This window comes from Sphaerodactylus townsendi, linkage group LG04 (assembly GCF_021028975.2).
Source record: "Sphaerodactylus townsendi isolate TG3544 linkage group LG04, MPM_Stown_v2.3, whole genome shotgun sequence".
Classification (NCBI taxonomy): Eukaryota; Metazoa; Chordata; class Lepidosauria; order Squamata; family Sphaerodactylidae; genus Sphaerodactylus; species Sphaerodactylus townsendi.
Window position 1 is genome coordinate 123003017 of NC_059428.1, and position 24921 is coordinate 123027937.

Below are 24921 nucleotides of genomic sequence, written 5' to 3' on the forward strand. Positions count from 1 at the left end.
CGCCGTCTTCCCCGCCCCTACTGGGACTGTTCATGCGACGGTCCCATGGGGGTGCGTCGGCGTCATATATGCCGATGCACCCCCCGAGGGTGGCCATGTGGAAACGGCCTTTGTGTCAGGCTCTAGTGTATATATATTTCTCCTGCCATTTGCTTCATCCGTTCCTTCTCTCCAAGTTATTTATCTCCCTTACCGAACTCCTCTCTGTTAATAAACCTTTTATTCTGTTTAAGTTTAAAATCTGCCCCAGTACTTAATTTGTGTGCCTTATTGGGGGACTTACCCAGGAAGGTTTAAGTCAACAGGCATCCTTCACCACCTGTGTCAGTTAAAGCGCTGAGGTAAAGTGCTTTTATTATACCAAATGCTACCATTTCTGAAGCATCTCAGTCCCTGAAGGGAAAAATCTGACGAGCTAGGTCAGTGAGTGGTTTCCCTGCTTGAAGAAGTTAAGAAGGTGTGAGAGTCTGTCACAGTTGCATTTTAAACTATTTATTTTAAACTAATTCAAATGCTTGTGAAAACAGTTCTGTTACATTTCGCCATTCCTACACATTTTAAATTAAGCAGATCAGTTGTTTAAAGTTGAGGAAATGGTCTGCTCTCTGATTCTGTATTTTGAAATTCAGGAGATATCATTCAGTCATTGCGATTCTGTCTCTCTGTCTCAAAAAGTGCAGTACTGATTCTCTCAAAGATATTTTACATAGCCCCTGGAATTTTGGCTGATTTTTTTTACAGCTAGTCTACTCTGGAGTTTTCATTAGTGAGAAATTCTGTCAAATACGAAGAAGTCCCAGATCTTCTCAACAGATAGGTACCATCTATTTCTTCCCTCAATTAGTTGCCTCCTGGGTTAGTTGCTGTAAAGGGAAAAAACTATTAACTTGCTGTTTTGAGGAAATTATATATATTTTTGTCAAGCAGTTCAATAATACTCTTGGTGGGTCTTTTCTAAACCGATTTAAATATTGGTTGCTTACAAGATAGGCAGGATTCTCTAGATCAGTAGAGCTCTATTGTTTGTGGGGTACCAGGGCATATTTGTGGCTCTGTGCCAGGTACGCTGCTTGAGTTTGGTGAGGGACCAATTCAGTGTGCAGATCAATTTTTGGAACATCTGCTGCTACCTCCATTCACAGGATCCCTTAGCAGATGGGGGTCACCAAATACAGTCACTCTGTGGCTATACCACATTTACTCGTCACATCATCATCAGGAGCAGTGAAGGGAAGAATCCCAGGACAGTCATACCAAGGTCTGACCACCCAGGAATCATTGTCTTTTCACACTCTGTATTCAACTAAGGCTGCTTTGTACACTGTTCTCTGTGCTGGAATGTGAAAAGTCAGCCATACGGAGCTCAAAGTCGAGGCCTATTATTCGGTTTTGGGAAATATTGTTTTTATTTTATTCACAAGTGAAGTTTTCGAGCCAGCTTACTATTGTGTGTGTGTGTTTTTTTTTAAAGAGGAAAACAATATGGCCAAAATCAAAATCAAAACTACAAGCCAGAGGTCCCCAACCTTTTTGAGCCTTTGGGCACTTGTAGAACTTTGTCACAGCATGGTGGGTGCAGCCACAAAATGGCTGCTGCAGGTGGAGTCAGGTACAAAATGGTTGCCCCAGCTTACCTTCAGTCACACAAGGAAGGCATGTGTTGTTGTGGCAGCTGCTGCCAAAGCAACATTCTTAAAAATCTGCACAGCCAATCAGAAATCCTGCTGGGTTAAAAAACCACCTACCCCTGCCCTCTTCCTTTTAAAAAAAACCCCACTCTCTTGACAGGCATCTGAAAAGTTGCCAGCGATAAGCAATTCCGAAGTGAACAAAATCAGAAAAGAACCAATAAAAGAGGGTTTAAAAATAGAGAGTAACAGAGCAGTCCCCCCCAAAATTATTCCCTTCTAGACCGATTGATTCCAGTGGTCTTAGAAGAGCGTAATTCTGCTTCGGATGGCACTGCAAAACAATCTAGTCAGGGGTAGGGAACCTGCGGCTCTCCAGATGTTCAGGAACTACAATTCCCATCAGCCTCTGTCAGCATGGCCAATTGGCCATGCTGGTAGGGGCTGATGGGAATTGTAGTTCCTGAACATCTGGAGAGCCGCAGGTTCCCTACCCCTGATCTAGTGGCACCTGGAAACATCAGACAACACACATAACTGCCAGCTATCTGGGGAAACAACAAGAAGGCACAAGGGGCATAGAGACAGGGTGGGAGGGTGCCAGCAAGGTGCCACCACAGAAGAACCCCTATCTTTTGTGGCCACTTATCGCAGCTGGAATGAGGCCCAACAATGATCTTCAACAGAAGCTTATACAAGAGGAGGTAATGCTTGAGGTAGTCCAGTTCTAGGGAATTTCAGCCTTCAAAAGGATGGACCAGAATTGTAAATTCATCTCACTTGTATCCTGCCTTACTTCTGAAGAGATGGAGCCAAAGAGCTTTCCAATGAAGCAGTGAGTAGACCTCCCCTTGCTATATTAGGCGTTGGACCATGTCCTATTTATAGCCTAAGCATCTTTCCTCAGTATTAACCCCACAGAGGTCAATAGACTCAGCCCATAGTATTGATTAACCTATCCCCCCCCCCCACCTTGTCAAAAGGGTTCAGAGTGGACTGCTATGACTCGATTCTACTGTGTGGAGTCTAATATTCATAGGCTGATAACAAAGTTCCTAACACTGTATTGTGTTTTAAATGCTGAGCGTGTTCCACTCTCTGTTTAATATCAGAAATACCAGTAGCGTTAATACCCTCAATTAGCATCAAGAGAAATATCAATCAGCAAGTGAGCAGGCTTTTAAACTGCCCTGAAGTCTTAATCAGACTAGAAGGATTTGGCTTAGGGGTAACACTTTGCATACAGGGGTAAAGCTTTGTATACAGAAGGGTTCAGATTCCATCTAGGCACCCCCCCCCCTTTTCACATAGGAGCAGGTAAACAGGTGATAGGAAGGACCTACACCTGGGACCCTGTACGGCTGCTGCCAATCAGAGCAGACAATATTGACTTTGAGAGGCCAATCACCTGACTCGGTACAATGCAGTTTTGTGTGTTCAAGAGTGAAAGCAGAAAGCAAAGGTAGGGATTAGATTCGGCCACCTACGTTTTTTTCTTGGTCTGTTTATTTTTGTGATTAACTGAAATAAAATACCCAAGGAAGCCAGGCCTGTCTGAGGCCAGTTAATAAGTGCTTGCAACGCCTGATAAAAAGCTGCCATGGGATGGCCAATTAGAATTAGGCCTATTGCCTCAAGGAAAAGGCAAGGAAAAAGCTTAACTCTTCTATCCCATTTCCTCCACTGAAAATGCCCCCCCCCGCCCCCGCTTGAAGCCCTAACAGGGAAGAGGATGAAGAGAAATGACTCAGGTAGTTAGGTTGGGTCTCTTTGTACCCATTGGGATGTAGAGCAGTGGGCGGAGATATTCATTTGGGGAAGGTGCTGGGCTCAAACTCCCCTCCCTTGATACCAGGGCCCTGGGACCTATTATGTCCCCCTCCCCCCCTTGTTTAGGACCAAATTACAAATCTGGAGTTCTAGTCAGGGCAGGATGCCATGTTGTTCATCCTTTATTTATACCCCGCCTTTCTGTGAGGTAGGTTAGGCTGAAACAGTGAGAACCCAAGGTCACCAAACAAGCGTCCCAACATGGCAGAGTGGAGATTTGAACCTTCTAGTCCAACACTTGCAGCCACTACTCTACACGGGCACCCCAGTTTTTCAAACTTCTAGCAGCTTCTAGCAAAGCTCAGCTACATGTCATGATTTGACTGGGTTTTTTAATTGTTTTTCCCCATTGCAAGTGTATCAAAGAAGCGGCCTTAAAGGAAGTTTGAACACTTTCCTCCCTGTGGGATTTATGACAGAAAAAGCCACCCTTTGGGCCTACGTTACTACTGGCTGAGAAAAACTTGCTGGTACTTGGAATTTGTTTCCCTCAGCAAGGGGTAACACTGGGATGACCTGTTTTTCCTCCTGTGGGTTTAAATGGCCGAAGAGGAAAGCTAAATTCCTTCTATCCTCTATTGGATTCTCCTCCTTGATAAGCAACCCTGGTAGCTTCCTTTGCCAAAGACGCACAACTGTTTAAAATAAGTGTGGACAAATTAATAATTTGCAGCTGAGTCACGAGAGCGTTGCCCCTGGGGAGACAGGCAGGGTTGGCGCAAAAGCTGGAACCTCTGTCTCAGAAGATTTGCTTTCAGAGTTTGTTGTCTGCTCTCAGAGGGCCCCACCTCCGGTAAGTCGGTCAAACTCGCTCCCCTGAGCACACACCCCCTTCAGTGGCAAGTAATTCTGCTGAACCTGCAGCCACTGAGCCACCTGGTCATCCTTGGTGCAGGTGTGCCAGCTTACCTGAAAACTGCTTTGGGGGCAGTGCTAAACCTGGAAGGATACTACGGGCACCACAGTAAAATCCTAAACACTTCCTCCCCTCCGCCCTAAGCCTGATGAAATGAATGGGATCAGGTTGGAGTAACTCTCTTCAGGGCTGCACTGATAATTGTGCAAATTTGCCAGTTTTAAGGAGGGGAGGGAAGCGTTGGAGACAGAGACACAACGGGTAGCCTCCTTTCTTCCTCGGCTGAAGCCCTCCTCTTCCTCCCCCTTCTTTGGGAACAGAATCTGGGAATGACCTGCTGTCAGCCTCCTCCCTAAGGAAGTGGGGGGGGGGCTTCACAGCCTTCCTCCCCTCCACCCCCTTTGCTCAGCAGCTGGCGCGTCTCCCAGAGCCAACCTGCTCTTCCTCCGGTTGGTCCTGGCCAGCCCAGCCCAGCCCGCCTCCCGCTCCAGCGACCTAGCCTCGCCCCCTCCCCAGACCCTTTGCCAGGCAGCCCCTCCCTGGCCTTCCTCCTGGAGGGGTGGTCGTCCCTGCACCGAACAAGGACCCCCCTTTCCCTTCCCTGTGCCTCTTTCTGCAGAGATCCGACAGGAGCGTAGCAGGGTTGGGGGCGCCCCTGCTTTCTGGGGTGGGCGTTCCCTTCCCTGGGGGAGCGCTGCCTGCCCTGCCCCGGGAGGGGAAGGAGCAGAGCCGGGGGCTGGGCTGGCTGCACAGACGCCTCCCTCTCCTCCTCCTCCGGCTCGACTGTTGCAGGGATCACCCCCCTCCTTCTCCCCCGCAGGCGGTCCAGCCGGTCGACTCCGGCTCATCCATCCATCCCCAAAAGAAAGCCGCTCATCGGGGGCTTCCTGGGCGATCTCCCCCCACCCTTCCCCGTTGCAGGCGGAGCAGGGAGAGAGGGGGGGCTTTTGTTTGGGTCCGTGGCGACTCCGCCCCTCCCCACCCTGCCCCCTCCCTCCTCCTCCTCCTCCTCCGCCCACCGCACCTTGGGGGCAAGGCGAGAGGAGCCGCCTCTGCCGCAGCGCATCCCTCCTCCCGCCCCCCCAGTCCCCTCCCTCCAGCCCACCCCAAGCGGGGCCCCCATGCAACCCGATGCGCCCCCGGTGAGGCTCCCCTGCGCGCTACATTGTGTGCGCTCCGCCGGGGAGCGCCTCCACCCACCGGCCCACCCTGCATGGGGCGCGTCATGTGATCCGGGTAAGTCATTGGCAAGTACAACAGGGCTCTGTGCGCCCCCCCTCCCTCCCCCCAATTCATTTCCTGAGAACTGCATGGAGCAGACTGGGAGTGAGTGGCGGGGCACTGTGTGTGTAGATCTAGACAACTGGGGGTGTGTGTGGGGGGGTGCGCTCATGGGTGTGTGCGTGTGCGCAACAGAGAGGGGACAGCAGAAGGGGAAAGAGAAATTTCTTCTGCTGTTCAGCTCCGGCTCAGGTCTGTGCCTCTCGTTTTAGTTTCTTGCCAGAATAAACAGGCGGCTGGGATGCCGAACCCCTTTGGCTGGCCCACCCACCCTGCCGATTTTTCCTTTATCTTTTTGCACAAAAAAAGTGTTTAGGATATATTGGGGAGGGGGAAATTTTAAAAACTGAGCAAAAAAGGGTTTTTTTCTTTCCCAAACCGAGGAGGGGAGATGACCAAGCTTTCAAACAAACAAAAATTACCTTCCCCCCCCCCCTAATAATAATGCATGCATATAGATGGTGTACTGAGCAAAATGATCAGATCCAAAAATGGGGGGGGCGGCAAAAGGGGGGAGGGAACAAAACCAGGCGGGTGAATTGAGAGTTGTGCGGCAGGACTTTGTCATCTCGCCCCCACCCCCCAGGTTTTTTTGTGCGTATGTATTTGGGGAGAGGCGGCAACGAGAGGGTTAAGGCTGTGGTGCCCCTTCTTGTGTTCCTCCAGCTAAGGTCCTTATTGTTCTGGTCCAGATGATCTGGAACTGTCACTTGCCACAGGGCAGAGTTCATGTGGCCAGCCTATTTTCTTGCATTTATTTCTTGCTTGCTCCCCCCTTCCGTCAAGGTGGATCTGCCGGCAGAAGTTTGCATGGAGACCCAGTCGTGATGAATATTTGAGACCCAGTCTGGAAGCGGTGGCTTGTCTCTGTGTAGGGTAACCTGAGAATAGCGATTTGTGCTCCGGGGAGCTGATGTTACGGCAGGAACTTTAGATGCAGCCGAGCCTGTTTGCTTATTTGTTGTCGGAACTTTCGACAAACTTTGTTTTGTTTGTTTTGAAGCGGAGGGAAGGGAGCCGGATGCTTAATAATAGTATTCCTTTTGAAGCAGAGGGCTTGATTTATGCAGCGTTCCCTGCCCCTCCGCATTCCTGTCTCGCGCAAACCGAACTCGCCTTTTGCTGTGTGCTTTAATAATAATTACAGCAATTCAGCCAGTGTTGAAAAGCTGGCTGCCTTGGTCTCCAAATGTATAAGTACAGTGGAATGCATAATCTGGATAAACACACTGTAGCTGCTATTGTTGGGTTTCCCAGTGGGGTCTGCTCAGGGCTGTTTTCGGAGGGATTGCGCTGCATGCTTTCCTTGCATGTTGTTTCTTCCCTTTTTCTGCCCCTCCTCCTAAAAACTGCATAAGCATTACTTGAAGTCTTCTGGGGGTGGGGGTGGAGGGGGAGGGAGCATTTGTATTTACATCAAAAGCATGTGCATAAGCCCTTACTCCAGACACATGCCAATCAAGGCAACGTCACACTTTAAAACCACCTTTAAAACCTCCATTCCCTTCCCTTACTGGAGGACAGAGTTGGTTAGCTAAGTAAATGGGCTGATATGAAAATGGGTGTCTCGGGGCTGGGTTGGGGGGAGGGGAGGGGGCCGGCCTCCATGAATATGAGCGGTCAGTTTTTAAATGTAGGGTGGGCCCTTTCCTGCCAGATCTGGTATTATTTCCAAGAACATTGGGGGTGGAAGGAAGCTATGCAACCACTCCGTTTCACTCCATTCCGGCCTTCCTTTGTGGGATTTTACTTCTGTAAAGTGCTGGAGGACAAAGATGTAGGAGCCCAGAGCCCTGAAGGCTCCCACCCAGTCCTTTGCCACCAGTTTGGTCGTCTGGCTCACAAAATCCTGTTTTGATTGGCCGCCTGCCCTCCTCTCTTCTCCCTTCAGTGTCTTGGCAGGTAGGTATTCGTGGCAGTCTTGTGAGGTTTCTTTATATGGCCCTGGTATGCGCGTTCCATTTTTCCGGCTAGTCTCCAGCCTTGAAATGAAACAGGAGCTAGAGCCTATACACACACACACACACACACATTCTCCATCTGTGTCTCTTGCATCCTACAGCTAAGTGCACTGGGTAAGGTTGGCATCGTAACCGAAGCGTCTTGGTTGTGCAGTGAAAGTCAACAGAGGAAGAATTCTTCCTTTATGACACAGCATGCCAAAGTCAGTCGAAGCGCGTCTCTGGTTGAAAAGCCTTGTGCCGAGCATCTTGTTTGGAGCATTGAATAGCATGGGTGTTTGTGTGTGTGTCCCCACCCCCGTACCTGGCCGGAAAAGCCAAATGTTTTTGCTTTCTCTGTTCTTTGCCTCTGGCTCTCAGAGGACAGGGAGCGAGCGGACTGAGCAGCAGTATTTTCCCTCTGCCTCCTTTGCAGGCACAATGATGTCACTTTCCTTTTCTGCTCTTGGGAGGGGGGGCGTGGGAGGGAGAAGGTTGAGCCATTTCTGTTTTGCTCTCAGGTCACGCACGGTGTTTCCTCATGGCACTAGGACTGCCGCAGATGCCAGTGTTGGTGGGGGCACGGCAGGAGTCCCTCGACTTAGGGAACCGGAGGTGAAGCGGGTAAACGCAGTGCTTCCTTCATAACCTGCATAACTTGGACGCAGCGTGGCAGCCACAGGACTGTTGGCAGATGTGCTCTTTCAGTTTCTAAGCTGGGGTTCAGCGGGATTCTGATTCAGGCAGTGGTGAAGTGAGGGGTCAGAGAAACTGAAAAACAAATTTCTCACTGTGTTTGTTTCTTCATAAGACTGATAAGAAAACTGACGTGAATTGTGTTTGGCATAGAGGTCACATAACACGGCCCTTTGGTTTTACTGTTTTCTGTCCCAGAGAAAAATCTTCATTGGGTATAGTGTGGTGCAGTGGTTAGAAGCAGGGGAATGCAATTTGGAGGACCGGGTTTGATTCCCCACTCCTTTACGTGAGCTGTAGGCTCCTATCTAGTGAACTGGATTTGTTTCCCGGCTTGTACACTTGAAACCTGCTGGGTGACCTTGGGCCACTCACAGTTCTCTTAGAACTCTCCCAGCCCCACCTGCTTCACAAAGGGTCTGTTGTGGGGAGGGGAAGGAGTTTGCAAGCTGCTTTGAGACTTTTCAATTGAGAAAAATAGACTGTAAATCCAAACTCTTGTTCTTCTCCATTTGTACGTAATTCCACTGGATGGATTTTTGCTTCAGAACGCATGGCTTTGGTAGATCTCTCGACAGGACCTTACAGTTGACCTGTCCTGGCAGGCAATGCCACCTGCTTGCTCAGGTGAGCCTACCCTCTTGCCCAAGGAGCCGGAAAGTAATGAGGTTTTGTAATCTTTCTAGGGCGAGCTCTTAACATGGATCCTTCAGTCACTTGGAGGGACACGTCTCAGTGGCTCATGGACCATGTGGAGCCCTTGGGATTTTCCTTTGAGGTTGGGATTCTGCTGGAAACTTTGGTGTAGTGCTAGGCCCGTGGTGGCAAACCTATGGCACTCCAGATGTTCATGGACTACAATTCCCATCAGCCCCTGCCAGCATGGGTATTGTAGTTCATGAACATCTGGAGTGTCATAGGTTCGCCACCACTGTGCTAGGTGCTCGTGAGAAAGGTGACTTCATACGTGCAGAGGGGAGGCGCTGTGGCTAAGTAGAAGAGCTTGTGCGTGGTATACAGGAGGTCCCAGGTTTAATCCCTGGTATCCAAAGTTAAAGATGTGAAAGACTCTTAAGAACATAAGATCCCTACTGGATCAAACACTAGTCCAGCTTCCGTCTCACACAGTGGCCCACCAGTTCCAGATGGGCTAGTGGTCTGGTTCAGTTACGGCAGACACCCTTCTTGACGTTCCCAGGTGGTGGCGCTAGCTCAAGTGGGCCGTTGCGGTTCCGATCCACAAACCCCAGCTCATTTGTGGACATTTGATATTGTATCCTTGTATGGCCTCCTTGCAGCTTTCACCCAGTTTGTTACAGATATTGTAATTGTTTGTAAGCAGTCATGAATTTTGGGCTAGGACGTATGTTTATAAATAATTCTTAAAAAGGTAATTGGCGAGGCAGGACTGTGAATAGCTGACCTCAGTGAGCATCAGGTAGGCATGCTGAGGGTCTTCAATTGCCAAACAACATTAATAATGCAAGATAACAAAGGGTAAACATTTGAGTTGGATACAAGTAGCTTTGGAAAGAGGGGCCGTGGCTCAGAGGTAGAATGCCTGCTTTGCATGCAGAAGGTTGCAGGTTCAATCCCTGGCATCTCCAGTTAAGCTTGCATGTAATGTGAAGGACCTTTTCCTGAGACCTTGGTGAGCAGCTGCCAGTCAGAGAGGACAGTACTGATCTAGGTAGACCAGTGTCAGCATAAGGTAGCATCATGTCTATATGCAGACACTTCTGCTGGTTGCAAAGGAAGCCAGCTTCCCCTTGGGCCATCCAATAAGGCTCTGCTGGGGATGTGGAACTTGCATGTACAGAAGTTATGTGGTTGACGGCTATATACTAAGGAGGAAAACTGCTGAGGTTTAGTGAAAATGTTGGCTGGATACGGTAGGCTCCAGTAGTGAAGGGAAAAGAAGTAAAATTCAAACAATGACCTCACTGAATGTGATATGGACGATTCCAGCTTTCTTACGCATTACATGGTTTTGATTTGGAGGCACTTTCCAAAGTGGGAGACAGGAAGTGACCTTCTAACTTCTGCTTAGAACCGTGATGCAGAAAATTAGCTGCAGGAAGGAGGAATTCTGTTATTACGTGAGGCTGCAGTGTTGGCTTGGGAAAGGAGCCAAGGAACTGGCAAGGGGATGGTATTGCTGTTATTTATTGACTAGGGTAGATACAAAATGAGTGATGGCCAGACCTTTCCTTTCTGACTTTTGAGAAATGAGACCTACATTCCCCACAGGGCTCAGCTTTACATCCTTTCTCCAGCTGAAGGAAACTTACCTTCAGTAGATCTACTGTTATCAGAAAAGCCCCTTAAGTTAGAGGAAGTCTCCTTAGACTGGAAGTAAAGTTCAAATTAAGTGGGATGATAGGATAAAAGCCCCCAGAACTGAGGGGTCTGCAACCTGCGGCTCTTCAGATGTTCATGAACTACAATTCCCATCAGCCCCTGCCAGGGGCTGATGGGAATTGTAGTTCATGAACATCTGGAGAGCCGCAGGTTGCAGACCCCTGAAGGAGGTAGCAGTGTGTATTTACTGGTTGTACTACCCTGCACTGAATCTGTGGTATACCAGCTGTGCTGCCTCCGCTTCCATTAATGCTTTCTCATTGATATGGGCGTGCATTATTTCTCTCAAGCCCACTGTGGTGTTCCTTGCAGGAAGGGCTGCGTTTTGTTCAAGAGTATGTTGCTTTTCACCCTTGAACCTACATGAAGTGGTGTTACAAACAGGGTTTGAAAAGGTTCTGCTAGCTCTACTGTCCCCACGTATCATAGCTGGCTGTTGAGCTCCCTCCCTGGCTCCTATTTCCGTCAGGGGATAATGCAGTCTTTAAAAAATCACCACCATGCAGCAGTGGAAACCTGGAAGTGACATCAGTCCTCTCTAGGAATTGCCAAGCACCATAGAGTCTTAACCATAGAATTCCCAACTATTTGTAGAGATATTATATTAGATGTATTAGATTTGATACCCCACTGTCCCCCACCAAAGTGGGCTCAGAGTGTCTCACAATACATGCGAATACAAAAATTCATATAAATGCCTCATCTAAAAATAATAAAATCAATAAGCTATGGAAAACTATTAACCTATGGTATTAAAGATACCCAAGGGTGGAATGATACACCACTCCCCTAATTTTTTAAAAAAGAAAAGGGGAGGGAAGAGGTGTGATGTCTTGGAAGTGATATTTCCCCTACCTCAATATCTCCCCTGGTTGCCAAGTAGTCTGGCCACCCTACCTGGACAAAAGACGAAATAGAATACGTTCCCTTCCCGTTCACAAAATAGTACCTGAAACAAATCTTGCTTGTCCCAGGAGATGAGGGAAGCTGATGTCTGAAATATTTTGTTCCAAATCCAAAACCTTTATTAGGCATAAAACCGGTGCCAAGAAATATTTTGTTAAGAAACCAGGTTGAGAATGTCAAAGTAGAAAACTTTGTGCAAGTTTTGTCTGAGTCATATCAAAATGGGGTCTCCCTAAAGCAGCTGCCGGATGCAGTTCCCTGTCGTACTGTGCAAAAGGATTTTTCTCCACTTCTGCATTTTCCAGAAAGTGTTACTGGGGGAAGAAGTGACTGACCAGAGTGGGGAGTCAGATGTTTAATCTTCCTCCCTTCCAAGGTTTTTCTTCTTTCCTGCAAGAAAATTTCACTCGGAGGTTTGGCAACTTTCAATGTTCTCAATTTCCATGTAAAAGGGTGTTTTTGTCACAAGGAACCCAGCCAGGACAGTGTACCGCAAAGAGAGTGTCGGAATCGTAGGATGACTATATTCAAATGTACCAGGGTTCTCAGAATTATATCTTTGGCATGATGTTCTTTCCCCCTACTTTGCATAAGGGTCGCCATTCTGTCTTGGGGGTGGGGTGGGGTCAGTGCATTTTCCAAGAGGAAATGCCTTTTCCAAGAGTTTTTGTTTTTTCGAAAAGCCAGCATGTGGCCATTGCAGTGACATCTTGACCTTCTCAACCTCTGGCTGGTGGTTGTTTGCTACAGCTGCAGTCTCCCTGAGCCTTTGGAGAGGGGAGTTGCAAACATTTATCCAAAATAACCAAAAACCAGGCCAGGCTGCTGTATAAAAGACACAAATTAATAGCAGTTAGTGGGGTACTTATGGGGGAGGGGAATTCTCCCCCTCAAGAAATTAACTGTTTCTTTAGATATAGTAGCCATTGACAATTCTTCCCTTTTTCGCTTTTAACAAGAGGAATTTCTCTTTCGTTCCTCTTTCAAAGAGAAGTCAGTGCACGCTTTCGTAATGCAAGCACTGGCTCTTGTTTTATGTTATACGCTGTATAACATAGGGTAGGAACATAACATACGCTAGGGTAGGAAGGTTGGGGAAAAACATTGCCTGCCTCTGAGCATGTACAGGGTGAAATTCTGAAATTTTTTGGACATTTCTCTCTTCGAATTTCTTGTTGATCAAAACCAATTTGATTAGAAACCCAAATTTCCTAAAAAGAGGAGAAGGAAAGATGGTTGGGAGTAAAGAGGAATTAAGATAATTTTTATTAGTGGTCCAAGCTGTATGGTATTATATTGGATTCTGTTGTATCCAGGTGAAGACTTGAGTTAAAGACTGGTGTTCCATGTGGGTGAAAGGCCTTGTTTTTTTGTAATACAATGAATGATAGGTTATGTCTTAATAAGTGCAGGTCTCTCTTTAACACTGAAATAAATTTTAAAATAGGCCAGCTTTTGAAAGTCTTGGTGACAGTGCAGGTTTCTGGGCCCCGGTGCCATATTTATAACTCTCCTTACTTTATTATACCCTTATTCCCCTTTTATAATTCTTTTATAGTTATTAAGCTTTTATTCCCTTTTAGTCTTTATATATTTATACTTTTTCCTATTTCCTTGATGTTCCCATGCATCTGTCAGGGCTGTTCGACTGCCTTGGAGAGTAGTGGAGTCTCCTTCTTGGGAGGTTTTATAAACAGAGGCTGGATGAACATATGTTGGAAGTTCTTTGATTGTGTGTTCCTGCATTGCAGGGGGTTGGACTTGATGGCCCTTGGGGTCTCTTCCAACTCTATGATTTCTATGTTCACAATTTCCTTTTACCAGTAGGTTTTGTTTCTTCTTTTTAGATATATACATATTTACTGTTCTACTACATGTTATCCTTTTAGTTTTATTTTATTTACCTTATGCTGGTCTATGACCATGACAGTGATTGATTAATAACTCCCCTTCCCCTTATTTTAACAACCACAGAATGGTTTCTTATTACTTTAAAGGGGAAGAGCAAACCGTGGCAGTGTTGGATTGGAGGAGTCAACATGATTGCTTTCATTAATAGCTCTAACACAGCTCTGCTGTAAATCTTGGCTGAAGATGATGCTTCAATTAATAGCTTGTGTTTTCTCAAAATAGCATAATAAGGTAGTTATGGGAGAAGTGAAGGAAGCCAGAGATGGTGGACCTCTTTGTGTTAAGCCTCTGCCCATTTTGGGTTGGAGAACAGTGGTAGGGAAGAAGACATTGCAAGATGGGATTTGGAAGCCAGGACAGAATACTTGCTCTCATTTTAATACCATGAAACCTGCCATCTTTCCTGTAGTCTGAATGGGCAGCACATAGTCTCTTTCCCCTTCCATCTCCTCCTACTATGCATTTATATCCCCAAGTTTCCTCGTCTTCAGTTGGGCAAGGTATGTCTAACATTGTCTTCCACCCCAAACCTCAACCCAGCAAATCGGTTCTGAGATCAAAATAAATTATGCTAATCATTCATTTAGTTTTATGTTTAACTGTTTTACATGGGAAGCCAGTGTGGTGTAGTAGTTAAGAGTGGCCTACTTTAATCTGGAGAACTGGGTTCAATTCCCCACGCCTCGGCATGAAGCCTGCTGGGTAATCTTGGGCCAGTCACAGTTCTCCTGCAAATCACTCAGCCCATGTGGAGGCAGGCAGTGTCATAGTACCAAGGGGGTGCGGGGTGCGATGCACTGGTTGTGTGCTCCTGCAGCAGTGGCGAAGCCACCAGGGGAAGGGGGGTGCGCAACGCACCGGGCGCACCAATTCTGGTCACGGGGCGGAAAAATCTCCTGCCTCTTCCGCTGCTTGACCCCACGGGCCCAATTTCACCCCCCCCCCCCCCCGAGCATTCCCCACTTGCTTTAGGAATGGAATATCCAGAAGCCTGCTTCCCAGGGGCTCCTGGGAAATGTAGTTCCCACCAGGCCCAGGCAACGTAGGCAGGCTTCTTCGGCCTGCTCCGTTCCTAAAAGTAAGTGGAATGAAGTGCCGTGGGGAGGCTGCCGCGGGGAGCACCATGGGGGCACCATGGGGGGTGTGTGCCGTGGGGAGTGGCGAAAAAGCCAGAGTGTGCACCGGGTGCACTCTGGCCTAGCTTCGCCTCTGCCCTGCAGGGGCATGGTGGGGGCATGGCAGGGGCTTAGGGCGCACATGGGCCCCCGGCACAGTTCCCCCTTGCTCCACCCCTGGAGGCAGGCAATGCAAACCACTTCTGAACATCTCTTGCATATGGGGTTGCCATAAGTCAGCTGTGATTTGACCACCACCACCATTTTACATTACATTGAACTTCCGGAATTTGGGGGCTTAATTTGGGGATGACCCTCAGAAGAGGATGCATTGCAGTAGTCCACCCACAGGATGGTCATAACATGGACCAACATGGCTTGGTCAGCTCTCTCCAAGAGAGCTTGTTTTCCAGCAAGATGAAGCTGAAAAATTGTACTCTACCTATTAAAAACTCTTTCCTGCTCTCTGTTGGTTTCTGAGCAACCCCAAATTACTGCCCATGTATTTATGAGCTTTTTATTCTGATAACTATGAGTTCTAGAAATTTGCAGAATAAAAGTTGGGTTTATCAAGTTGGCAGATTCCATGCTGATACTTACTTTGTGCTTCTGGAATGAACTTGAGGGCACCGCAGAATTCATGCAGCATTTTACTGTTGCAAACAGGTTGGTAGCATAAGCTTACTGGTCACATCATAATAAGCCCAGAAATAGGAACTGTTTTTTTGTTGGCATTCATGTAGTGAGGTTCTCTTTACCTTATGTGAACAAAAGTCTGTATAGTCACAAAAATAGTCCCCGCATGGAGGCAACTTGTTCGCTTAACCAGGCAAAAATAGCAGCCTTCAAATATTATTACATAAATAGACATATCACTATAGCATATACCTTTAATTGTGCTGAGCTTAATTATTCAATGTTTACATCTGTCTCATCTGACTTTTGGTGGTCCCTCAGGGTTATCAAGGGAAGAGATGTTCAGAGGGGTTTTGCGATTGCCTGCCTCTGGGTCACACCACTGGTATTTCTTGGAGGTTTTCATACAAATACTAGGGTCCGAGTTGAAATACTTACTGGGCTCCCCTCCCTTGCATGCCACCCCTCCCTCACTCCTCTTCCCTTGCATGCCACCCTTCCCCCCTCCCTCCCTTTCCTCTCCTTCTGCTAGGGTGGGTGTGCCATGTCCAGACTCAGCGACTAGCCCAAGGTCACTCAGCAAGCTTCCGTGACGCCAGTCGAACCCTAGTTGCCTCTGCTGTGTGGAGGGGCCCATGGTGATCCCCCATGGGGTTTTCAAGGCAAGAGAAGAGCAGAGATGGTTTGCAGTTGCCTTCTTCTGAACAGTAACCCTGGACTTTCTTGGCCTCCCATCTCAATACCGGCCATGGCTGACTGCTTAGCTTAGTGACAGCTCTTCAGACTGCCTTCTTTTCTTAATGCATGTTTTATCATTACTTGCACATTCCATCTCTAAGAATATATGATAAATTCTTAAGTGGAATTTTTTCCCCCTCCGAGTGTATTATAATAATCTCAACAATTGTTGGTTCATAAAAGATATTATGCTGTCTTTTCTATGTCATTAAAAACAACTTAACTGTAGCAATTGAAAGAGGGGGATAAACTCTTCACTAATTTTGCTATTATCTCAGCATAAGAGATTACATGGTTGTTGGTGACCAAATGTTCATAACAGGATAAATTATATTTTTTTTCCCATGGATCAAAATGAGTGATGAGTAATGCCCAAATCTCACAGGACAGAAACTAGTGGAGAGATGGATGGCGATAATTCTGTCCAGAGCTTAGCCTGTGAAGCTTTTTTAAAAAAGATCTTTATAGTTGTTCTTTCAACTGCTTTGGTGGCCAGTGCTTTATCTTATTCATTATTTTGAGTGTCTTTCCTCCCCTCAGTTGTGGTACCTCCTCTGTCTTCCTAAAGTTGGAAATCTGCAAATTCAAGCAATGGCTTGTGTTTTAGGCAGCCTACGCTACACACCAGTGGTATTCTGTGTAGATTAAGCCCTTTATTGTCAGATTAAGACACCAGTCAACTGTGAGGATGTGAGGACGATTTGACAGTGAAGTCTGTCACCCCATTGATCACCAGAGTTGATTTGACTGATCTGGCTAGTTAGGCAGGTGTCCCCCTATTTCCCTCATTGCTCCATGTCCTTCCCTCCTGAACCTGTGTGCTTGGTGGAAGAGGATGACCATCCCAGATAATAGTGTACTGTTCTTCTGTCAAGGGCAGTGGCATAGGGGGGCAAAATGGTGCCTGGGGCAAAATGGCGCCCCTGCTCGTTGCACCCTGCCCACCTGCACCTCCTATTTACCTTAGTTCCTCTCTCTTGCAGCCTAGTGGGAACTACACTACCCAGGAGCAAGGTCTCCTGGGAAGCGTAGTTCCCACCAGGTACAGGAGAGAGGAATTTCCTGGTGGGAAGAGAGAGAAACTAAGGTAAGGGAGGTGATTTTCTGCCCCCACCGGCGTCCGCCCGGTGCATGGTGGACCCCCGCCCCCTTATAGCTCTGCCACTGGTCAAGAGTATATGATTATCTGTCTCCTCAAATATTCCCTGAAGTCAAGAATTGCATTTTGTGAAAGGCATCTTATCTCTTTTGATTGCCTCATGGGATTGAGGTGAGGAACTGTTTGCTCACCAGGTTTTTGTACATGTCCAGTTAGCAACATGTATCTCCTATTTGGTCTCTTGTACCAGATCAGCACATGGCCTGGTTCCCCTTCCTATTGTCATGTGTAGAAATCTCTGAAAAGGAGGATGTATTCTGGAGGGTTAACCAAGACGAGGTTCTTTGGAATCTTAAGATTGACGAGTTTGTTCTGGCATAAACATTTGTGATCTGGAGATACATGAAAACATTAGGTATTCACATACACTGCCAACACAGGGGTGTTTCACTGTTTATTATATTTATTTAATAAAATATATATCACCATCATTTGTTTAGGAGGAGATTCTGTCTCTGTGCTATTTTGGCTACACTGTTCAGAATAATTTCCTGGGAACAAGTGCCATTGAATAACTTGAGACTTACTTCTGAGTAGACCTGCTAAATATTGTTCCGTTAAGCCTTCTTGAAGAGGCTGAACTTTGAAGTCTTCCAAGAAGATAGCCTTTTTTGTAGCATATTTTCCTGATCTTTTGCTGCTGCTCAAGTATTTTAAGTATCTGGCCATTACTTCAGTGTTCACATACTCTTCTTTGAGTTCAAACTGAGTAAAAGAAACGTTTTGACAATCATTTGTAGGTGGTAGCTTTCAAGAAGTTCTGTCTGTTGGGGGAAAGAGCTATTCTTCATGTTGCTGCAGAGAAGCTTCAGAGTTCTGGTGGAAACCAGGTGTTCAGCATGGTAGACCTTCAGTGTATGTCTACCGCATTGTTATCACTCCTCCATCAGTTTCAAGCAAGCGCGTTTTCAACTTACTGGTGGAATAACGGTTGTTATTGTCTTCTTAATGTTGGTGATAAAAAACCCCCAAGCAGCTGTTTCTTGGGCTTAGTCCATAAATACAGTGAGAAGATGAGGCTTTAGGTCTTGATCATGAGAAGGAACATCCAGGGCTTTTTCTACCATGTTTCAATATATCCTTAATAAGGTTATTTTTAGCAAACCACTTTTAATTATATTCTCATTAGTAGTATGTGGTATCTATGGTTATTCTTGTGTGCAGATTTTCCAGTTGCATGGAAAGCTTGCCCTGATCTGGATAGCCCAGGCTGATCTTGTCAGATCTCAGAAGATGAAGAGGGTCAGTCCTGGTTAGTACTTGGGTGGGAGATCACCGAGGAAAGTAGAGTAGCTACACAGAGTCAGCCAATGACGGGCAAATCACCTCTGAACATTTCTTGTCCTGAAAGCTCTATGTGATCCACAGATCCTACGTACTGCCCACAGGGACAGGAGAGGTCAAATGACCTCGGGCGAACCGGCGGAGGGGGGATCGCCCCCCGCTCCACTCCTGCTCTGACTCGGGGATCATTTGACCCCTCCTGTCCCCGGGGGGTGGTACGTGATGCCCAACCAAGCCGTCTCCTTCCCTTCCAAGGGCAGGGCTCGGAGGCAGGGGTGGAGGCAGCTCAGATGGCACCGCGGCGGCAGGCTGCCTCCTGGGTCACCTGCTGTGGTGGCCCCCCGCCTCCCTGCAGGCTGGCTTCTGCCTTCCCCAGGGCCTGGGGAGGGCAGGAAGCCCCCTGCAGGGAGGTGGGGGAGGCGGCTCAAACAGCTGCCATGGCAATGCCACTGTGGTGTCTGTCCGAGCTGCCCCAAGCCCCACCCATGAGTGCAAGAGGGGCATGGGGTGGGGTGGGGGCGCCTGGAGCAGGTGTTGTTCCCAGGTGCCATTTCCCCCCAATATGCCTCTGATGTGATCCCCAAAGGTCAGCTGTGACTCAACATCAAAACAACAACAGAGAAGTGTGCAAAAATCTCAATGCTGTAAAAATCACTATAAAGATTTTCTTCTGTTTTACATGTAGGTGAATGTCAAAAAAACAATGTCCATTGAAGTGACTGAGATTTTAAGTTTGAATGACAGATTGATGTGTAAGAGACGGGCTGGCTCATTATCCTATTCCATTTTGTGTGTGAGTGGGAGCTTCATAAAGCTTTGAATAGCAGCATGCACTTGTGGTCCGGTTTCCCCACCATGATTACTTTGGGATACTGAAGTGCTCAATATACTTACTGAAACGGAATAGGCAAAATATGATTGAATCAGATTGTTGCTGGCCTGTTAGTTCCACATAGACCTTGTCGTACCTGTTGTAGGAAAATAATCTTGTCGGTGGCAACTGTAGATTTCAGTGTCGTACGCTGAATTTCATCGACCATCCTTGTTCTCATTTGTTGTAAATAATATGCTTTATGTACTTGTCTCTCCTTGCATTCCCCTGGGAGATCACTTGATGCTCTGATGAATTTTCAGGATGTTGGATTCTTCCCTCTCCAGTTTTCCTTTCAGTATTATTCAGAAGTATGTGACTAGACAGGGATCTTGTTAAAATTGTTGAAACATCGGAGAAAACCAAAACGGCCTCCCATCATCCAATCTGCACTAGCGATTGTGCTGAGAAGCACAACTCTTGCCATGAAAGTCAATAAAAAGCTAATTGAATTTTTCCCCCTGATGATTATCTCAGCCTTTTTATACACCTTCCTGTAGTATGTAGATTTTCCTGACTTGCCTTTCTTTCAAACCATGGGATTTCTATTTTGCATTTCCAAAATGTGATTGTTTTCTTAACTTGTGGAGGTTGGATAAGTCTGTTTTTAACATAACAAAAAACCTCTTCAAATGAGATCTTGAAACATGGTGTGCGTTTTTGACCATGTTTATTTTGTTCTGGATATTCCATTTTTTTATACAGGAGTAGGAAAACCACTTAGAGAGGCAAATCCAAGCCCCACCCCCCTTCCCATTTTACACATCGCAAGACTAGAAAAAAAATGTGTGGGTTATTTATATTTATGACTTTAAAACAGAACCACCACCTGTTCTGTAGAATGGAGAACAGTTAAATCTGCTCATTATACAAGGAAGGATTTAAGAGTTTTTAGGTGTCTGGCAACAAAGGAACAGCAAGGTTCCTTGTAAATGAGAAGAATTCCCATTGATAATTAGTGATGTGAGTTTTCTAAGAAAATATTCTGAATCAGATTTAAACAAATAATTTAGCAAAAGAAGCAGAATACACCATTTTGAACCCTGGGCAAGCACTAGAGCTTGTCTGGGCTTCAGATTCTAAATTTAGTCCATCTAATGGCGCCATCCAAGGGGGGGGGGAGAGTGAATCTGTTGGTGGAGAGGAGGTGCAGGCCTACACTGCAGGTTTGTCCTCCCTGGGGCACTTGCCCCAACAGAGGGGTGGATTTGTCATAGGCCAAAATGGCTGGACGCAGTATCATGCACCACACCAGTGCTCGTTCACCCCCGCTGCCAACACAGTGTTGTGGGGATGTGGCCAGAGGCGAAGCTGATATTAATCAGCTTCCACCCCTGCTTCACCATCAGAAATGCTGGTGCTTGGCTCCTGGACCTTTTTGATGGTGTAAGTCCATGGGAACCCTGTGGAGGGCTTTCTGGCATCAGGGGTGGGGGATTGTTTGCCTTTTTAGCTCCCTACACCACCAGAAAGCCCTCCTGGTAACTGCGGGGTGGCATGGCTGCGGTGCCATGTCCAGCCATCCAGCCATTTGGATGGACTGCCCCATAACTTATTTGTATCTCAACAGCCTTGACCATTGCAAATCAACTATATAATTATATGTCTGGGGCAGAAAAGTGTCCATGAAAATATAGCATCGAAAACCTTTCCCCCTGAGGAAAATTCACCCCACATCCCTGGGAGGATCTTTACCATTTACCATTATGTTTAACAGATATCAGACATGATGTGCTACTCTATGTTTCTTCTCCCCTACTATAACCTCTAGAACAGCCATTCTCAACCAGGGTTTCGTGGTACCCTGGGGTACCGTGAGCATGTCCCAGGGGTACCGCGGCAACACTTCCACCCCCTCTCATTTTTGTGGTATCTCCCACCGGTGCCAACAAGGACCTGGAGCAGGCCCATGGGGCAGGGCCTGCTGCAAGGTCAGCAGCCACCCCCCCCCCCCGTGCTTCCCTTCACCCTGGGAGGGGAAGGTGGGGGTGTGGCAAGCAGGAGCAATGGGAGGGGAAGGTGGGGGGTGGCAGCAGGGGTACCGTGAGATATGAAGAGTTGGGAAACACTGCTCTAGAAATATGACAGATGGAGCTGATGGAAGTGAAGTACTTGATTAGAAGCTTTGTAAATAGCTGGATTTTTAAAAAATTGTACATTTCTATCTTGGTCTTCCTCCAAGGGGCTCATTGAAGCATGTGTATGTTCTTTCTCACCCTCTCCATTGTATCCTAACAATAATGCTACAAAACAAGTAAGGCTGAATTGGTGTGGCTGATCGAAGTTCAGCTACTTGGAATGTTTCTTCAGGCCACCCCACTACCCTCCTCTCGAAATTGTTATTTACCGGAAGCACTTAGGCTCAGTGGTGGGATCCAAAAATTTTAGTAACAGGTTCCCTCACCAGCCCCCCACCCCTCAGCAGAGGCATACCTAGGCAAACCTGAGCCCTGGGCAAAACCTGAGTTGGATGCCCCCCCCCATGGGCAGCCACCCCACCACAACCCCCCAAAATTTTTTTGCACCAGGTCATTTCTAAATCATCATCACATTATAAAATGCCCCAGCTCACAAATCTGAACACAGCAATGGTGAAACACACAGGTTCGTTGATAGAGACTGGTGAGATAAAAGGTACGAAAGGCTGAGAATCAATGAATTGCAGGACCTGAAAGGGATTAACCCAGTTCAGGGAGTTACATTATCAGTCGCAATTGCTATATAGAACCTTCACGTTCAAAGGCAGTATGCCTCCCAGGGAGGCGAGGGCGTGGAGATGGAAAAGCGGACCCAATTAGTAACCCCCTCTCGGCACACACAAATAATTAGTAACCCACTCTCGGGAACTGGTGAGAACCTGCTGGATCCCACCTCTGCTTAGGCTTCTTCCGCACATGCAGAATAATGCACTTTCAATCCACTTTCAATGCACTTGGCAGATGGATTTTACAGTGCCGAATTGCAAAATCCACTTTCAAACAATTGTGAAAGTGGATTGAAAGTGCATTCTTCTGCATGTGCGGAAGGGGCCTTAGAACTGCATTCAGAGCAGCTCCCAAAATTAAACTACTGTTCTGCTGAAAGCAGAACAAGATGTGTGAAATTATCTTGAAATGATTCAGAGTCCTGAAGGTGGATGGGGATTTATGGTGAACGTTGGTAGGCCTCGTCTACAAAGTTATTTTGAAGAACAGTCTCATCCTATCTAGATATTATCACCTTGAGGTTTCATTTAATTTTGTACATACATTAGGCAGAAAAAAACAAGTGAGAGACTCTCAAAAATGGGGGGGGTCTCATATTCCTCTGTCCTAGTGCCTCTTTTCCTTCTCTGAAAGGCCCATAGCTTTTCCCATTTCCCTGCTTCTTTCTTTCTCTTCCCTCAGCCAACCTACCTGTTTCCTCCCCCTGTCCTCACCTTCCCCTGCTTCCCCCCCTTCTACTGGTAAAAACTGTGGCTCAGTTGTGCAGTGCCAGATGCTAACCTGGACCAAGTTGATTGGCGGGAAACCTACAAGGACTTCCACAGAGATGCTGCCCACTGAATCAGCAGGATTCACTGCTGTGGTGTTGCCTCCTTCTTGGCTTCCTCTGAAGACAAGAAGCCTTGCCAGGCACAGTTTTCTTGTCTTAAAGCAGAGATGCAGCAGAGTGATCTTCCCGTACAGAGATACAACAGGAAGCCTCTTCTAAAAATTGGTGCTTTTTTGTTATGTTTTTCCATTCAAGAGGCATGGTCTGACTCGTTCCAAGCACTGTTGCTGGGCTGCTCTGAAGGAGGCTTACTTAGACAGTTCAATCCTATGCAGAGTTATTCTAGTCCAACCCTGTAGATATCAGTTGGCTTACATTGTAGTAATTCTACATAGGATCACACTGTTTGATACTCTGAAACAGCGGTCTCCAACCTGTGGTCCTCTGAATGTTCATGGACAATGATTCCCATCAGCTCTGCCACTTGGCCATAGTGACAGGGACTGATAGGAATCATAGTCCATGAACATCTGGAGGGCCACAGGTTGGAAACCCCTGCTGTAAGAGCAACATTCTCAGAGGAGGGGTCAGGGTGAGGGTGTTCTTCCAGTTTGATTTGAGAGAAACAATGTTGCGATTATCAGAACTTTGCAATTGTGATTCATGTTACTGAGTTGTTTTTGTTTTCGGTTTTTAGCCTTTGGGGATGATTTTTGAGTTATTAGGACTCTGAAGCCGCTTGGATAATTTTGTTGCCTTTTAGCATTTTTTCTTACCGAGTTGTTTATATTGGGATGGTTGAACAATTTGAATATTGTTTCATGTGTCCCAACCCCAGTGAGTTGTCTTTGTTTATCTTTTTGGGTTTTTAGCCTTTGGGGATGATTTTTAGTTATTAGGACTCTGAAGCTGCATGGGTAATTTCATTGCCTTTTAAAATAGTTTCTTACAGAGTTGATTATATTGGGATGGCTGAACAACGTGACTGTACATACTATCTAGGTACCTATCTAGATATCATTAGACAATAAACGGTAACTTGTTAGTCTTTCCTGTACCATACAATCAGATTTTTTGTTGGATTTACTGCAACGTACTAACTCTGCTGCTCTTCTGATTATTTTGTGCTGCTTGTGGTGAATATGCTGAATGTCTCCTTGTTTATCTGCTTCTTGCAATGTTAGTCCTTGATTTGCAAGGATATCTAAGGTTTACTGAACACCACCATGATATACAGTGAGCAATCTGTTGGGTGTCTGTATTTTTTATACATTGGATTTAACCCACACGAACTACCAATATTTCAAATCCAAATCCAAAATCTTTATTAGGCATAAAAACCGGTGTGTGTCAAGAATTCCAGATAGAACTACAATATATCAAAAGAGTGGAAACCAAAGGGCCAGCAATGACTTTGAGCAGCTGGACTGTTTGAAAGCAGAAGACCATTAGGATAAGAGGGATAAATAAATGAGTCCCATGGTGCAGAGTGGTAAGCTGCTATACTGTAGTCAAAATGCTGCTCCTGACCTGAGTTGAATCCCAATGGAAGATGGTTTCAGATGGCCAACTCAAGGTTGACCTTGCTGGGGGTTAAGTTTAGACGACTGGGGAAGGCAATGGCAAACCACCTTGTAAATATAGCCTAGCAAACATGATATGATGTATTGTCAAAGGCTTTCACGGCCGGATTCAACTGGTTCTGGTGAGTTTTCCGGGCTGTGTGCCCATGGTCTGGGAGATCTTGTTCCTAGCATTTGGCCTGCATCTGTGGCTGGCATCTTCAGAGGTGTATCATAGAGAGAAGTGACTGATTCCCTTGACCTGCACCCTTCTCAAGTTCCTGCCTTCCAGTTGCCCAGGTCCCTCCTTCATCCTCACTCACTTCCATGTTTATTCTACTCTTCTTCCAAAGAGCTAAGGATGACCAGGTGGATACTGTTGGCAGATGATTATGGACTTGCTTGGGTCATGAGCACACCGTAGTATTCATCCAAGTTGCTAACTGGATGGCCTTCCTGAACAGTTTCAGGAACAGTGCGAGAACAGACAATGCATTTATGTCTCTGTGTAGACCATTTAGTTCCCAGAATCAAGTATATTAGGCCAGGGAGACAGAAATAGGCAAGGCAGGGAATGTGATATAAGCCATACATCTTTTTCCCTTCTCTAAACCAGTTCTAAGGCCCCTTCCACACATGCAAAATAATACACTTTCAATCCACTTTCAGTGCA

The 24921-nt window shown here is 46.6% G+C and overlaps 1 protein-coding gene across 1 annotated transcript in view; it reads left to right on the forward strand.

The window, feature by feature from the left end:
- KLF12 (Kruppel like factor 12) overlaps nt 1-24921 on the forward strand; it is a 309284-nt gene that overhangs the window by 31928 nt on the left and 252435 nt on the right. The window contains exons 2-5 of the mRNA XM_048494118.1: nt 4727-4842; nt 4934-5205; nt 6382-6471; nt 7407-7497. Coding sequence (XP_048350075.1) covers nt 4727-4842; nt 4934-5205; nt 6382-6471; nt 7407-7497 — 569 coding nt within the window. The remainder of the gene's footprint in view (nt 1-4726; nt 4843-4933; nt 5206-6381; nt 6472-7406; nt 7498-24921) is intronic.